Genomic DNA, 17,085 nt, shown 5'->3' with positions numbered 1-17,085 from the left:
AGCACTGTAATAAGTAAGACTGAAGTCATTGGCCCTCACTTATCAAACGTACGTACGGCAGAAAAATGGGTTGTGGTCATTTCCACGCAAAGTTCGGCACTTATCAATTTGGACGTGAGCGGAGAGTACGCTCAAATCTCACACCAGGTCTCAGTTTGTGTACGCACATTTTCAACTCAGTGTGGACTTGCAGTGCAGCGAATCTGTCTGTGTTGGAGAATAATTAGATCACACTATAACAGTGCTCGTTAAGATGGATAGATAGATGTTCACAGATTTACTGTTAGATAAGATATCTAAAATGTATTTTATATTACGCTCCACCTCAAACGATCTCTGTAGAGTACATTGCTTTTTAAATAATGTTGAGGAGTGCGAGCTGTCAGGTGATTTATTTAGTTGTCTGTTTTATTTGATGAATTTTTGTCTGTTTAATCGATTTACTTTAAAGATTAAAGATTAGAGAGGCTGCTTTCAGTAAATACATGTTAAACGTTCAGCGCACAGGAATATCACTGCAGAAAATACGGAGACAAATTAAAACAGAAAAACTAAAAACAGTTACTTTAAAAGGACAGAAAACTTCCAGAGGATACTCAATACATCTTTTAGCCTCTGAAATATGAAATATTTAGGAATTCAGAACATTAACATTAGATCATAACTAATCGGTACGTCCGGAGATTTAAATGATAAATACGCTGATGTGCCACATGCGTAATTGCGCACAGCAGACGCCCTGAGGCCAGACTACATGTGACATAATAACCAATAAAGAAATCTGGGGGCTGTAAGACGGAGTCAGGACCTTCTTTAATGTAAGTGTTAAATTCTTGTGTTTGGAAAGAAGGCTCATCGGATGAGAAGTGCACATTGCACAGCGTTTGATCAAACACTTTATTCATGTGATGCAGGACGTTTCAGGTTTCTCTTCTCTTTTAAAGTCTCATAAATGGCGAGCTGCCAGTGCAGCTGACGTTATCCGACACAGATGCAGGTTCGCCTGAACCACTTGTGCCTGATATTGAAGCTGAACCGATGAAGGAAGCCACTCGCGCCACGATCTGGGATAATTTCAGGTGGGGTCCGGCTGGCGTCCTCCGGTCCGGGAGCTGCTTCTTTTAAGACCCACAACACTAGGCCACATTGTAGCGATCGTATGGTCTAACCCAAACTAAAAGTATCAAAACAATTATATTATAGCCTAGATTATGTAGGTTACATATCAAATTAAATTAAATATTAAAAACTCTGCTGGAGTTCGGTTATTCACACCATCGCTGTTGAGATTTCATGCAGGCACATTTCTTCTGAAGCTCTTTAATCCTACATTTCAGGCTGCCAGACAACACAATGTTATTCCTCTTTACTTCTCTCTGTTATGATGTCACTCAGGTCAGATCTCGTTTCTCTTCTTTGCCGTATTACGTGTCTCCATGCCGTAAACTCTGGGGGCGATGACAGCTGAGCCGTGAATAAATAGGGGCGTGGTATTTAAATGACGACCGTTTCCAGCCACCACACTTATCAACACCCGGTCTTGCGTACGCTGTGATCAACCAGATACGCACGTTTCATAGGTCTCACGTGGACTCTGTCGTACGATGATTTCTACACCCAAATCTGCGCTGGTTTCTACACCAGATTGATAATTGAGGGCCATTGTGTCTAAAAACAAGACAAAGCAGTTAGTATTTTCATTGATATATAGTTAAATGAAACATTTACATTTTATCTGATTCTTGCTGTCAGTTTATATTCAGTATATTTTATTTCTCTTGTAGCAGCACACATTTATTACACGGATGTTTTGTGTTGTGTGCTTAATGTGTAATAATGAAAATTGTTTATTTGATCATTTTATAAATCCAGTCTCAGGATATGTTTCTTCTCTTTCACTAGATAGAGGTCTGCAGGAGGTTACAGATAAACTTAAGATCAGTCTGAGGAAGAGATGTGAACATGTGACTGAAGGAAGTGAACATGTGACTAAAGGAAGTGAACATGTGACTAAAGGAAGTGATGAAACAGGAAGTAGAACCCTCCTCAACAGGATCTACACTGAGCTCTACATCACAGAGGGACAGAGTGAAGAGGTGAACACCCAACATGAGGTGAGACAGATTGAGACAGACTCTAAAAAGAAGACCCTCCATGAGACTCCAATCAAGTGTCAGGACATCTTTAAAGCCTTACCCGACCAACAGAACCAAAAGACAAGAGCTCAACCCGACCAACAGAACCAAAAGACAGAAGCTCAACCCGACCAACAGAACCAAAAGACAGAAGCTCAACCCGACCAACAGAAACCCATCAGAGTGGTTCTGACAAACGGCGTCGCTGGTGTTGGAAAAACCTTCTCAGTGCAGAAGTTCACTCTGGACTGGGCAGAGGGCTCAGAGAACCAAGACCTCAGTCTGGTGATCCTGCTTTCATTCAGGGAGCTGAACTTGATCAGAGATAAGGAGTACAGTCTTCTTGAGCTGCTCCGTGTTTTCCATCCAACATTACAGAAGGTCACAGCAGAGACGCTCGCTGTCTGTAAACTGTTGTTCATCTTTGACGGCCTGGATGAAAGCAGACCGTCGTTGGACTTCACAAACAGGAAGGTTGTGTCTGACGTCAAACAGAAGTCATCGTTAAACACACTGTTGACAAACCTCATCAAGGGGAATCTGCTCCCCTCAGCTCTCATCTGGATAACTTCTCGACCTGCAGCAGCCAATCAGATCCCTCCTTCATGTGTTGACAGGGTAACTGAAGTACGAGGCTTCACTGACGCCCAGAAGGAGGAGTACTTCAGGAAGAGGTTCAGTGATGATGAAGATCTGTCCAGCAGAATCATCTCACACATCAAGACATCCAGGAGCCTCCACATCATGTGTCTGATCCCGGTCTTCTGCTGGATCACTGCCACAGTTCTGGATCACATGATGAGCAGAGAGCAGAGAGGAGAGCTGCCCAAGACCCTGACTGACATGTACTCACACTTCCTGCTGGTTCAGACAAAGAGGAAGAAGAACAAGTATGATGAGGGACGTGAGACAAGTCCACATGAGCTGATGGAGGCTGATGGGGAAGTTCTTCTGAAGCTGGGGAGGCTGGCGTTTGAACATCTGGAGGATGGAAACATCATGTTCTATAAAGAAGACCTGGAGCGTTGTGGTCTGGATGTCACAGAGGCCTCGGTGTACTCAGGAGTTTGTACAGAGATCTTCAAAACAGAGTGTGTGATCTTCCAGAAAACAGTCTACTGCTTTGTTCATCTGAGCGTTCAGGAGTTCCTGGCTGCAGTCTACAGGTTCCACTGTTTGACAAACAGGAAGAGAGGTGTAGTGAAGGCTTTCCTTAAAGACAAAAACATCATTTGTCAAACTCCTGAAAGTGATGACTTATCCCTGGATGACTTCCTGAGGAGTGCCATGGAGAAATCCCTGAAAAGTAAAAATGGTCACCTGGACCTGTTTGTTCGCTTCCTTCATGGCCTCTCTCTGGAGTCCAACCAGAGACTCTTAGGAGGCCTGCTGGGTCGGAGAGACAACAGTCCAGAAATGATCCAGAGAGTCATCAACAACCTGAAGAAGATGAACAGTAAAGATATCTCTCCTGACAGAAGCATCAACATCTTCCACTGTCTGACGGAGATGAACGACCTCTCAGTCCATCAGGAGATCCAAGAGTTCCTGAAGTCAGAGAACAGATCAGAGAAACTCTCTGAGATCCACTGCTCTGCTCTGGCCTACATGCTGCAGATGTCAGAGGAGGTTCTAGATGAGCTGAACCTGATGAAGTACAAGACATCAGACCAGGGACGACAGAGACTGATTCCAGCTGTGAGGAACTGCAGGAAGGCAGAGTAAGTCCAGATGTGATTAAATATGAGTAAAAATAAGCCGTTTAGTTCTTCAAATATATACTATACAATATCTAGGTTTTTGAAAACAGTGTTTATCTGAAATATTAACAAACTCTTCAGTCACTTGTATTTTGTTCTAAGTTTTCTTGAGCTGCTTTAAATGCTGTGAGTGAAATATGAGAGAGAGAGAAAGAGAGGGAGAGAGAGAGGGAGAGAGAAAGAGAGACGGCGAGAGAGGGAGAGAGAGAGAGAGAGAGAGAGAGAGAGAGCGATGGAGAGAGAGAGAGATGGAGAGAGAGAGAGAGAGAGTGAGAGATTTTTTTTGATTTTTGCAAAACACTTTATTTACATAATTTTAGTTTTCACAGTTCAACTGTTCAACAAAGTGCTAATGCCTTAAAATCTGAGTATGTTTAAAAATAATAATTTATCTGATAAAAACTTGTGCAAAAACTAATTCTTCATTAACAACTGAACAAATTATGTCATTAAAACACCAGCGCTGTTTAAAAGCGTCCAAGTCTCCAATGTGTTTATAAAATCTAAAATCTAGCCAGAGTCTCGCTCTAATGTTTACCAGCCACACTGCTTTGGCCTCCTGCCCCTCTCTGTTCTCCACTCTGTTTTTTCTGCTAATGTAAATACCCATTTTTGCCTCACCTGAAAGGTAGTTAAGGAGCTGCCACTTCTCTTTTTGTTCTTTTTTGTAGGCAGCTCCCATAATAAAAACCCTCTCAGTAAAAACCACATCAAAAAAAGTAAAAACCAATGTTAAAAGAGAGAAGAAGCTTGTGAGCCTCTTACACTCTATAAAAACATTCAGTCTCTGGAAGGCAACAAAAAGGACAGGTGTTAAGAACAGCAGGGTTAAGAACAGAAAGAAAAGCATTGGAGGCAATAGCACCATGTAAAATCCTCCACTGGAGGTCGGCAGTCCGTTTTTTGAGGGGAGGTTTATATAAAATCCTCCACTGTGGGCCGGCTCCATTTGCTCCCAGCCTGTTTGACCACACAGTGGGGGGGCGGTTGCACAGTCCGGCCTTGTGGATCGCCTTCACACAGTTCATGTACCAGGTTTTTTTGTCAGCTTTGTTTATTGTCAGCTTTTCTGAGTGTGCTATAGCCAGCAGGGGGCCGGTGAGCTCCCCCAGGCCCGGGCTCAGGTAGACGTCAGGGAAGGGGTCTGCAGGGTCCGGTCTGGCCTTTCTTTTCCCATAGTCCATGAGGAGGCTCCTCTCTTTCCCCGAAAGCTTCTGGCGCCACAGCTCCAGGAGCCTCCCCGCCACCCGGACAGAGTGCAGGCCCAGAAGAGAGCCCAGGGCCCGGGCATCACGCAGCGCCGGCCCCACTGCATCCACCAGCTGCTGCAGGCACAGGGTCTTGGTTTTGAGCAGCGCCACCGTCAGGCCGGGGGTGACGCTGCTGCTGATGTCCAGCTTGGCCCTGTGAATCAATGGTTCTCTCAACAACCAGTACAGAGAGTCAGACTTTGGGCACCTTTTACAGTTAAAAAGGGCCCAAGACTTAAAAACACCCTGATAAAACGGAGGCAGCCCACTTAATTTTAAAAGTTTAGAATCAATTAAAAACAGAGCAGCATCCAGCCCCAGGAAATCTGCACGTCTGAGAATGCAGCTGGCCACATCTCTCCACACTAGATCAGCCGGACCTGTCAGATATTTTTGTAAGAACTGTAGTCTGAAGGTGGCTGTCCGGCTGGCCAGGTGGACGAGGCCCTGTCCCCCCTCCTCCCTGGTTAAAAACAGCACCCCTTGTGGCACCCAGTGTAGACCATCCCAAAAAAAATCTACCATTTTCTTTTGTAGCTGGGCTAGCAAGCCTGAAGGGGGGTCTACACAGGTTAAGCGGTGCCACAGTTGGGATGCTACAAGGTTGTTTAAAACCAATACTCTACCTTTAAAAGACATTTGAGGGAGCAGCCATTTCCACTTGGAAAGTTTCCCCTCAATTTTTTCTGTGACAGTCTCCCAGTTCTTCTGGACTGTCTGTTCTTTCCCGAGGAAAACCCCCAGGTACCTAAAGCCATCTGTTCTCCAGGCCGAGCTCTGGGGAAGAACTGGGAGACCGTCACGCCACTCACCGACAGCGAGGGCTTCACTTTTTATCCAATTCACCCTCGCTGCCGATGTTACGCTAAAACGTTTTATAATGTTGGTTAAAATATCTGCATCCCTCTGGTCTTTAATAAAAACAACAATGTCATCGGCGTAAGCACTTAAGACAATGTTGCTATTAAAACCAGGTAAAACCAAGCCCTGTGAGTGGTAGCGTATATTGTTAAGGAGGGGTTCCAGGGAGAGTGTGTAAAGCATGCCGGACAGAGCACAGCCCTGCCTGACGCCTCTACACACCCTGAAAGGAGCACACAGGCCGCCGTTAAACTTCAGCACACTCTCAACCCCACTGTACAACACTTTGATCTTGGCTATGAACCCAGCGCTGAACCCAAACTTCTCCATAACTTTCCAGAGGAAGTTGTGTTCAACGCGGTCAAATGCCTTTTCCTGGTCTAGAGAAATCAGACCAGTGTTACAGCCCGATGAGCTGGAGACGTCCAAAACATCACGAATGAGGTGGACATTGTCCACCATGGACCTGCCGGGCACACAGTAGGTCTGGTCCCGGTGGATGACCTGCTCCATAGCCTTCCCCAGCCTGGAGGCAAAGAGTTTGGACAGAAGCTTGTAATCCACACACAGCAAAGACACAGGGCGCCAGTTTTTGATGTCCTGCAGGTTACCTTTTTTCGGGAGCAAGGTGATTACGGCTCTCCTGCAGGACATGGGCATTGAGCCAGAGGCCAGACTTTCATTAAAAACATCTAAAAGATCTTTTGCAAAGATGTCCCAGAAGGCTTTGTAAAACTCCACACTCAGGCCGTCTATGCCGGGAGCCCGCCGCCCTTGCATGCCCTGCAGAGCGGCCTTCAGTTCCTGCATCTGTAACGGCCCGTTGAGCTGTGTGTTGGTCTCCTCAGAGACCTGAGGCAGTCCATTACAGAACTCCTCCATCAGAGCTTCCTCCTCCTCATACTCACTTGAGTAGAGTGCCGAGTAAAACCTCACAGCTCGCCTTCTTATCTGGCATGGCTCTGTCAATGTTTGCCCTGTGTCTGCTAAAAGTGAGTGGATTACCCTCCTCTGCCCACTCCTCTTCTCCAGGCCGAAGAAGAAACCAGAGGAAGCATCCATCTCCGTGATGGCTTGAAACCGGGACCTGACCAGTGCACCCTGTACTTTAACATCCAACAGGTCGGCTAAAGCTAGCTTTTTGACTTTGAGGATTTCAATATATCCTCGATTTGCTGTGGACTCGCTCAATCTTTCTAGTTCCACTATATCAGTCTCCAGGTCTTTCATAGATCTGGTGATGTCTCTGGTGACATTGAGGGTGTGCTGTTGACATAAAAGTTTAATCTCAGTCTTACCATGGTCCCACCACTGCCTAAGACTGTTAAACTCACCCTTCCTCTGTCTAAAAACATCCCAGAAATAAATAAGAACCTCTTTAAAATGTTTATCAAATGTTAAGACTGAATTAAAATGCCAATAAGCACTTTGAGGTAAAATGTTTTGAATAAAAACATTACACAAGAGTAAAGAATGGTCAGTAAAACCAGCAGGAACAATACTGCACATTTTAAAAATATTAAAATGATGCTTAAAACAATAAATACGGTCTAGTCTAGCTGAGGAGATCCTACTCTCTCTGAGGTGGGACCATGTGTACTGTCGGCAGTCTGCATGCATCCTTCTCCACACGTCCACCAGGCCATGAGAATAGACCAGCTGCCTCAGAACATGTTGGGAAACTGGATGCGGCTCTGCATGGTTGCGATCTAAAGATGCATTTTCTGTACAGTTAAAATCCCCACCCAAGAATAAAAAATCCTCCGAGGCACAGCCATTTAAAACATGGTTAACTTTTTGTAAAAACAGCTTCCTCTCTGCACCGATTGTTGGAGCATACACATTGATAAAAACTGCAGTAAAAAGGTCGAACCGTGCTTTAATTAAAAGCAACCTCCCCTCGATAAAATGCTCGACCTCCAGTGAAACCGGAGTGAAAGACTTGGAGAGGAGAAAGCCAACTCCTCCACTAAGAGAAGTGTTGTGACTTAAAATGACTTCCCCCTCCCACTCTCTCCTCCAGTCTGCCTCATTGGTGCTATCACTATGTGTCTCCTGGAAATAAAAAACATCAATATGTTTCATTTTGGCCGTTTCATATATAGCTGCTCTTTTTTTTGACTCTCTGGCTCCATTTATATTCAAACTTCCCACTCTAAAATTATCCATAAGTGAGAAATTAAGAACAAAAATAAAAATCAATAAATTAATTAAAACACACATTGGAGCTCTTCCCGTCATCATTGTTCAGTTGTTTTCTAACTTTACACACAAGTTTTTTTAATCTAAAAAACTCCTTGTTAGTGAGGCCAGACTCCTCCTTTTGGCTCATGTGGAGTCTGGCCGAGGTATAAAACAAACTTAAAACTGGGAAATGCTCTTCAACTTTAACACCTTTAGCATTTTTGGTTTTTGCTAAAAACGACTGAATCATTTCTGCAGAGTAAAGTTTTTTCTGTTGACTGTTACTTATTTTAAATCCAGATATATCACTGCTGTCAGAGACACAGTCATCACTTTCACTTTCCTCTGTCTGTCCCTGTCCCCCTACTGTCTGTCTGTCCTCCTCCTCCTCCACTTTGCTATTCTTTGCCTCATACTTTGTGCCTCTAGTTTTCCTTCTGCGTTTAGAAGCAGATTTGACCCTCACTGCCTCCTCTTCCTCTTCCTCCTCCTCCATCTCAGCCTCTTCCACCTGTTCCCCCCATGTAAGTTTACTGTTCCCCCCACCTGCCTCCTCTGCCTGTGTTTCATCTTCCTCCTCTGACATACCCTCCTGCACTTCACTGACCCCACTTGCTTTATTTATCTGCACTTCACTCACACTTTTTCCAGCTGTTTCTTCCCCCTTTTCTTCACCCACCTCACTTTCCACCACATCACCCAAAACCTCTCCTTCACTTCCCTGATTGTTTTCACCCACACCGTGCACATCATTCATACTCACCACCCCGTGCTCCAGGTCAGACACAGCAGCAGCGAGGCGCGGTGCGCTCCGCGGCGCCGCTATCGGCCGCTCAGATGCCGCGGTCCGGGCCGCAGCAGATGAAGTCTCAGGGGCCTCCCGCCGCTCCGCTGCAACCGGCGGAGCAGCGGAAAGCCCCGCCACAGGGCCGGGCGTCACCCCACGGCCAGGCGGAGCCGGATCCCCTTGTCTCGGACAGGCCTTCACGGTGTGTCCCTCCTCACCACAACCAAAACACTTCATAGCCGACGAGGTGGCAAATATCACGTAGTCATAATCATCTACTTTAACATGGAAGCGGAGGTTGAGGTCCGCATCCCGATTGTTAAGTATCATAAACAGTTGTCTCCGGTGAGACACCACGTGTTTCAGCAGCTGAGATCTACATCCAGACAGAATCTTTTTTATGGGGGACACCACCTTCCCATGTCTGGAGAGCTCTCTGCTAAGAAACTCGTCGGTTATGAACGGAGGGACATTGGACAGGATGACTCTGGTGGAAGGCTGTGTCAGTGGAGTCACCTGTACAAACATTTCGTTCACCGTGATGCCCGTCTCAACGACTCGGTTCACCTTCTCCACCTGATCCAGGAAGATGACCACGGCGCTGTTCATCCGAGCGGCCGACCTCACGCTGCTGTGCCCGACCTTCTCCCCCACCGCAAGCCCAATCTCCTCCACGCTGCACGGAAAGCTGGCATTAATTTTAATGCCATGCTTTCACGTGAGGTGGCCGAAGGTGACTCCATTTACCATGACGTCTGAAGACGCCGACCGGAGAGACACCGGCAGGAGAGAAAAAGAAAAACACAAACACAAACACACACTAACTATTAACTTAAAGTGAACCTACACCCAATAAACTACATTAAATTAAATCAAATTGCCAAAGAAATAAACCATCAAACACACTCAGAGAGAGAGAGACGGAGAGAGAGAGAGAGAGAGAGAGAGAGACGGAGAGAGAGAGAGAGAGACGGAGAGAGAGAGAGAGAGAGAGAGAGAGAGAGAGAGAAATGGAGAGAGAGAGGGAGAGAGAGACGGAGAGAGGGAGAGAGAGAGAGAGAGAGAGAGAGGGAGAGAGAGAGATAGAGAGAGAGAGAGAGAGAGAGAGAGACAGAAAGAGAGAGAGAGAGACAGAGCGAGACAGAGAGAGCGAGAGGGTCAGAGAGAGAGAGAGAGAGAGAGAGAGAGACAGAGAGAGAGACAGAGAGAGCGAGAGGGTGAGAGAGAGAGGGAGACAGAGGGAGAGAGAGTTTGTTTGATTCACAAACAAATAAAAGAGGTGGGGGGGGGCGTGCGATAATACCTCACACTGCACTATTGAGCCACCTTGGATCACTGCAGCAGCCCTAATTACGACCCCATTAACCAAAGACTGGGATAATGTTGAATGCTGATTTAAAGGTTAACTCCTGCTCACGGTCTATTAAGTAAATCAAGAATATATTTTTCTTTGTCTTGATTTAAACCGCTCGGACATTTTTGTTTTCCTCCTTCATGGACTCGAGCCAACGTCACCAGATTAAAGTCTGACGAGTTGTGTTAGCGTGCGTGGAAAGGGACATTTGATTAGTTTTTCTGTCCTCACTTTATGCTGATGTAAAGGGTTAAAAAAACGTGTATATAAGTCATTCAAATGTGTTTCGTCTAAAACTAAAAATTGTGTTAAAAGTCATTGGGACAGTCAAAAGGTTCATGATCTAGTGAAAGTACAGAACAAATGTATTGAGTTAAAAAGAGACCCCAATATATCTTTTCATGTTTATGTGTCTAAATAGCTATTTAGAGCCGAATTCCAGCGCACTGAACTTGTTACTATGTTATTGCAATCCTCAATCAGGTCACTAGAGGGCGCATAGCGCTTGTGAGGAGCATAATACCCCAAAGAGGCAAGTTCTAAACTGTGTTGCTTCTTTGTATTTACATCCAGAAACTTCTTCTCTGGCACCACTAGGCCAGGTCGGGGGAGCAACACTGACAGTAGAAGAACTTAAAGTAACACCATTAACCAGATAACTGTTTAGTAAAAGTGACATGATTACTGAAGTTACCAACAGTAATACCTTACATCACGTTACAGACAGAAGGTGGCCGGGTGGAGAAAAAAGTAAACCGGACAAAATAATACATTTAGTTTTTGTTTTACACACATTTGTTCCAGTACATTTAATAGTGTTAGTAAGGTATTATGTTCACCTCTATTTTTTTTAAAGGAAGTCGTGTCAGCAGACTGGGGACTCAATTGATGTTGTTTGTTGTCACAACCTTCTTGCTCGTCTCTTAACTGCCCCTTTATTACAACTTTACAAACTCAAAACAAGAATCCATCTGAGAACAATTCATTTGCTATAAGCTTCAAAAAGAAGATTTCTTTCTCTAGTTAGCTTTGACAAAGTTGAGCATGTAACGGGGGGTCAGGGGTAAATAAAAGTAACGTAACAGAGTGATTTGTGACAATAAAACAACATAAGTTGAGTCCCCGGTCTGCTGTTTGTTCTGCTCTGACTCTATGAGCAGATTGCAGCTAAATGAGTTAGCCTACATGGCTACAATGAAAACTCGTTCCAGCCTCCAAATAGTAAACTTGAAGATCTAAAATAAACTTTTTTCTCTGTTAAAAAGCGAGACAAAGAGCATGTCAGTATTTTCTTTAAAAGTTGAAACATTTCCTGTCATTAATAGTCTATTACTTGAATACTATAAGTCTTGATTTGATATTATGTATGATGTAATGACGTATACTCAGGGTCTGAAATTAACACCAAACGTGTAGATTTTCTTGTTGGCGAGTAAATTTCAGAGGGCTATCCGCCACAGGGCGGGTAAATGTTTTACCATCATTCATGTTTAACTATGCTATACTTTATTTAAAACTAGGCTACAAGTATTAAACACATTTGATGAAGCTGCAGCTACTTTTCCCTGCTCCTCTCTCTGCTGTCTTCATGACGGAGCATCACGGAGACACACACACACACACACACACACACACACACACACACACACACACACACACACACACACACACACAGAGACACACACACAGAGACACACACACACACACACAGAGACACACACACACACACACACACACACACAGACACAGAGACACACACACACAGAGACACACACAGTCACACACACACACACACACACACACACACACACACACAGAGACACACACACACACACACACACACACACACACAGAGACACACACACACACACACACACACATAGACACACAGACACACACACACACACACACACACACACACAGATACACACACACACACACACACACACACACAGACACACACACACAGAGACACACACACACAGAGACACACACAGTCACACACACACACACAGAGACACACACACACACACACACACACACACACACAGAGACACACACACACACACACACACACATAGACACACACACACACACACACACACACAGACACACACACACAGAGACACACGCAGTTAAACTGCGCTGCGTTATACACGCTGATGATATAGTTCACACTAAATGCACACTCCATTTTTCAATTCCATCACCGGGACCAGGAGCAGTCAGACACACACACACACACACACACACACACACACCTCTGATGTGAAAAACACAATTTGTCAAAATATTAAGACATTCCTTTAAATAACATTATGTACCATTAATGTCATGACAGGTTTTATAGCTGTCGACTGTCAGAGACTCACTGTGAAGTCGTGGCCTCAGCTCTGAAGTCCAACCCCTCCCATCTGAGAGAGCTGGACCTGAGCTTCAACGAGCTGCAGGATTCTGGAGTGAAGCTGCTGTGTTCTGGACTGAAGAGTCCAAACTGTAGACTGGAGACTCTGAAGTAAGACAACAGGTTTAATTTCTCTGTTCAGATTCATATGATGTGAAACTAAACTGTAGACTTCAGGCTGATAATCAAATGATCCACACTGAGGATCTTAATGCTGAAGTCCATTTTCTTCTTCTGTGGTTTCATCCACAGAGTGGTAGCAATTTAAAGCTTTACATTTGAAACCTAAATATATATAAAAAATAACGTGTTGTATATTTCACTCTTTACCACCTGAACAGCTGATTTTTAGATCAATTATGAATAATTAAACAAAGAAAAACAATCATTCCAATTTCAACCATCAGACGAAAAAATAAAGTCAAACACTTGTTTTGTCTGAGATGTTTGTGACACTGAGATTCTGAAACTATCAAAGGAAAGTTTAAATTGAAGACTCTTTGATTGAATGTCTTCTCTATAACTAGAATAAATATTACAGATGTTTACTTTAGCCACTTTTCGTTGCAGACGATCGTCTTTTTTTTCCCTTACTCTTATCTTAGGGCAGGGATGTCAAACATACGGCCCGCGGACCGTATCCGGCCCGACAGCAGGTTTCATACGTTTCACTTTCCCCAAATTGTATTAAAACCTATGTATAATGAACAACGTAAAGGTTGATATCATGATACGAAAATTAAATAAACGGGGCACTTTGAACTATTTTCTCAGCATTTATAGAAATAAATACATCAAACATGGTAATATGTTCATTTTCACCACACTTATCCTATCATGGAGCCCCAGTGGATAGGTGGACCATCTTTCAATGTCTTTCCTTATATTGCTGTCTATCTGTCCATAATTACTTTGATATAGTTTTGATAAGTTTTTGGTTATATTTATACCAAGGTATTTTAGTGATCTTGCTTCCCAGTTTCTTCTGAATTCTTTAAGTTTTTGGTTTGGTGAGCAGTTAAACATGAGAACTTGAGTCTAAAGGGATACTTCACCCGTTGAAACATGAATCTGTATTGACATTGGGTCATATATGTAGTAGAAATGTGAAAAACATTTTGAAGTTGGTGCCTTCTTGGTCGTGAAAAGGCCGCAGGCCACTCCCACTAAGGTCCTCTAGTTCAGAATCAGAAATACTTTATTAATCCCAGAGGGAAATTCGATCGATACAGTTTCTTCAAAATATACAATATAGCAGGAGAAATATAGAAATAAAAACATTTACAGATATATTTACTTCAACACATGAGGACGTTTCCTCAACTGATTCAGAGATTTCTTCCAGAATTGATCTTGGAAATTCCTGGCAGAAAACAGACTCTATGTCTGTGTCCATAGGCAAACAGTGAGAGCACCGACACTACCAGTCCGCCCCAGCTCGAGCCGGCCCCGGCTCCTCGTCCTCACCGACAGGCAGGCCTTATGTCTCGGCTGCTGAGCTGGCAGTGGCCGTCGGCGGCAATATAGCCGCGAGACGGTTGCTGCCGACAGGCCGGTCTTGTGTCGCGGCCAGCTCACGGCGGCCGGGCTCCCAGGGGCCAGGCTCCGCCGTGAACACGAATGAACACGAAAATGAGGGCGGGATGCACGACCATTCAAAAATACTACCAGGTTTCTAATGATACAAAGCTAAATGCAAATGGGTGAAGTATACCTTTAAGTACATTTATTTTGTACTCAGAGTACAAACTGAATTTTTCTAGAATTTCCACAAGTTGCATAAACATGTTCACAGGGTCCTTTATGTAGATCATGACATCATCAGCAAACAAACCAATTATGTGTTTTTGTTTATTAAATTCTATTCCAGTTATTGAATTGTCTTGCCTGATCATTTGGGCTAACGGTTCGATATACAGAGTGAATAGAGTCGGGCTAAGACAGCAACCCTGTCTAGTTCCTCTCTCAAGTTGGAATCTATCGGAGAGAGAACCGTTAACCTTTACTCTCGCCGTGGGTGCATTATAGATGGATTTAATGCATTGAATAGATTTTTCATTAAATCTAAACCTCTCCAATGTTAAATATAAAGATTCCCAATTGACTCTATCAAATGCTTTTTCAGCATCTAGGCTGATCAAAGCTACAGGTACATTTTCTTTGTGTATTCTGTGTATGATGTGTAATGTCCTTCTAACATTGTCTTGTGTCTGTCTTCCCCCTACAAACCCTGTCTGGTCTTCATCTATCAGGTCTGCTACAAATGTTCGGAGTGTGTAGTTCCATATTGGTCTATAGTTTTGGCAGTAGTCCTTATCTTTTTGGGGTTTGTGGAGTACTGTGATTATTGCTTCCTTCCAGGTGGGAGGTACAATGTTTTCAGCCATGATCCAATTAAAAGTAGTTTGTAATAATGGAGACAATTTTTCGTCCCACTCAGATGGAAATCCATCACTTCCAGGTGCCTCATTTGGTTTTAGTCTTCCTATGGTTTTCAGGATTTCCTCTGTGGTTATCTGTTCTGTTCTGTGTTGATTCTGCGTTGTATCTATTGAGGGTAACTCCAAGGAGTCAAGGAATGTTCTAATGTCGTTTTGATTTGAGGTAGATTGTTGAGTGTAAAGATCCTTGTAGTAATCTCTGAAGATCTTTTCAATTTCTCCTGGTTCGTATTTTAATTGGTTTGTTTTTGGATCATGCAGTTTATTGACAGTAATTTCGGCCTGTTGTTTTCGTAATCGTCTAGCTAATAATTTCACAGCTTTTGGGCCCGTTTCATAATAACTTTGTTTTAGATATCTCGCTTTTGTCTCTGCTTCAAAATGAAGCAAATCCTCTATTTTTTTGCTCACCTCTTTCATTCGTTGTTGTATTTTTTGGTCAGTTTTTCCTTTATGCTTTTGTTCTAATTGTTTTAGTTCGGTTACATATATGTTGTATTGTTTTTCTCTCTCTTTCTTGAGGTTGCTTGTGATTGCGATCAATTTCCCCCTTATTACTGCTTTTAATGCATCCCATAATATTGCTGGGTTTGTCTCACCATTATTATTTTCCTCCAAGTAAGTCTTTATTTCAGCTCTGATTTGCTCGACAACTGATTTGTTATTAAGTATTCCCACATTTAGCCTCCATATTGTATTTCTCTGTCTACAATTCAGGAGTATCTTTAGGTAAACTGCACTATGATCAGAAACATCTGCCACTCCAATCTGACATTCTTGTATTATATCTCTATTTTCTTTTTGCATAAAAAATAATCAATCCTGGAGTGGACAGAATGCGTTGATGAGTAATGACTGAAGTCTCTTTGCTGAGGATGCAGGTCTCTCCATACATCAAAAAAAAACATTTCCTCCCACTCATTTTTAACCATCTTTGTTGTAGAGTTCTTATTTCTCTTCACACTGGTCGTGTCCATGTCATAGTCCATTATTACGTTGAGATCACCTCCACATTTGCATATACCTTCTGCTTTTACTGCTATTATATCAAATAAGGATTTGAAAAATTCCTTATAACTCTCCGGTGGGGCATATATGTTCACCAATGTTTTTTATTTTTTTTTATTTATTTGTCAATTTTATTTCATTAAAAAAAACAATGGAGTTAAGAAAAACAAACAAACATAAAATCTCAAATTTTGAATGAAAAGGAGCAGAAAGAAGATTAATCTTATAATATCTGCCCTTCTTTTACAAAACATTAATTCAAACAAAACAAAACACTTAATTCAAAAACAATTTAAATTAAATTAAATTGGCTGCAGGCAAACACAGCCACTGGCAGCCCCCCTGTAAGTCCTCCTTACCAATTCATTATACACTGTACAAAGTATATCACAATACATTTCTGTTACAGCATCACGAAACAAAACAGTATCTCACTGACATATTTCCACATATTTATTCAACAAACTGGCTTTAATTTTTCTTTTAAATATCATGTTTGATTTTGAGTCTTTAGTTTCTCTGTTGAGATTCCTTTCACAGTAAAACATCGTTCCCTCAATTTGGTTCTGAATCTCGGTTTATTAAAGATCTGTGTTCCTTTTAAATTATAACGGCTTTCCCTTTTTTCAAATCTGTTTTGGATGTTTTTTGGCAATGTTTTCTGATTAGCTTCTGATTATGTTATTAATGTCTGCCCAATTGTTCCTTTAACCATAATGTAACGTCCCTCTTTATCCTTTATTTCTTTTTGGCATTCAAACTTGATCACATTGGATTTTAATATTGCTACCCCTCTTTTGCGAGTATTAGAGTGTGAACTATAGAAAGTGTTTCTAAATCCAAATCTTTTTCATTTCTCCTGTTCTGATTTTGATAAGTGAGTCTCTTGAAGGAAATGTAT

At 42.9% G+C, this 17,085-nt stretch overlaps 1 protein-coding gene across 14 annotated transcripts in view; it reads left to right on the top strand.

The window, feature by feature from the left end:
- LOC114918953 (NLR family CARD domain-containing protein 3-like) overlaps positions 1 to 17,085 on the top strand; it is a 107,319-nt gene that overhangs the window by 75,605 nt on the left and 14,629 nt on the right. For 3 of the 14 annotated variants that reach the window (XM_065960154.1, XM_065960166.1, XM_065960146.1), the window contains exons 4-5: positions 1,903 to 3,856; positions 12,673 to 12,846. The exons of 10 other annotated variants lie outside the window; for them this stretch is intronic. In XM_065960154.1, the coding sequence (XP_065816226.1) occupies positions 1,903 to 3,856; positions 12,673 to 12,846 (2,128 nt within the window). Of the gene's footprint in view, positions 1 to 1,902; positions 3,857 to 12,672; positions 12,847 to 13,305; positions 14,609 to 17,085 lie in introns of those variants that run through there. One more of the 14 variants, XM_065960151.1, reaches the window with a different exon arrangement.

The sequence above is a fragment of the Labrus bergylta genome, chromosome 1 (assembly GCF_963930695.1).
Source record: "Labrus bergylta chromosome 1, fLabBer1.1, whole genome shotgun sequence".
In the NCBI taxonomy this organism is placed as follows: domain Eukaryota; kingdom Metazoa; phylum Chordata; class Actinopteri; order Labriformes; family Labridae; genus Labrus; species Labrus bergylta.
This window is presented reverse-complemented; position numbering and strand designations above follow the sequence as displayed.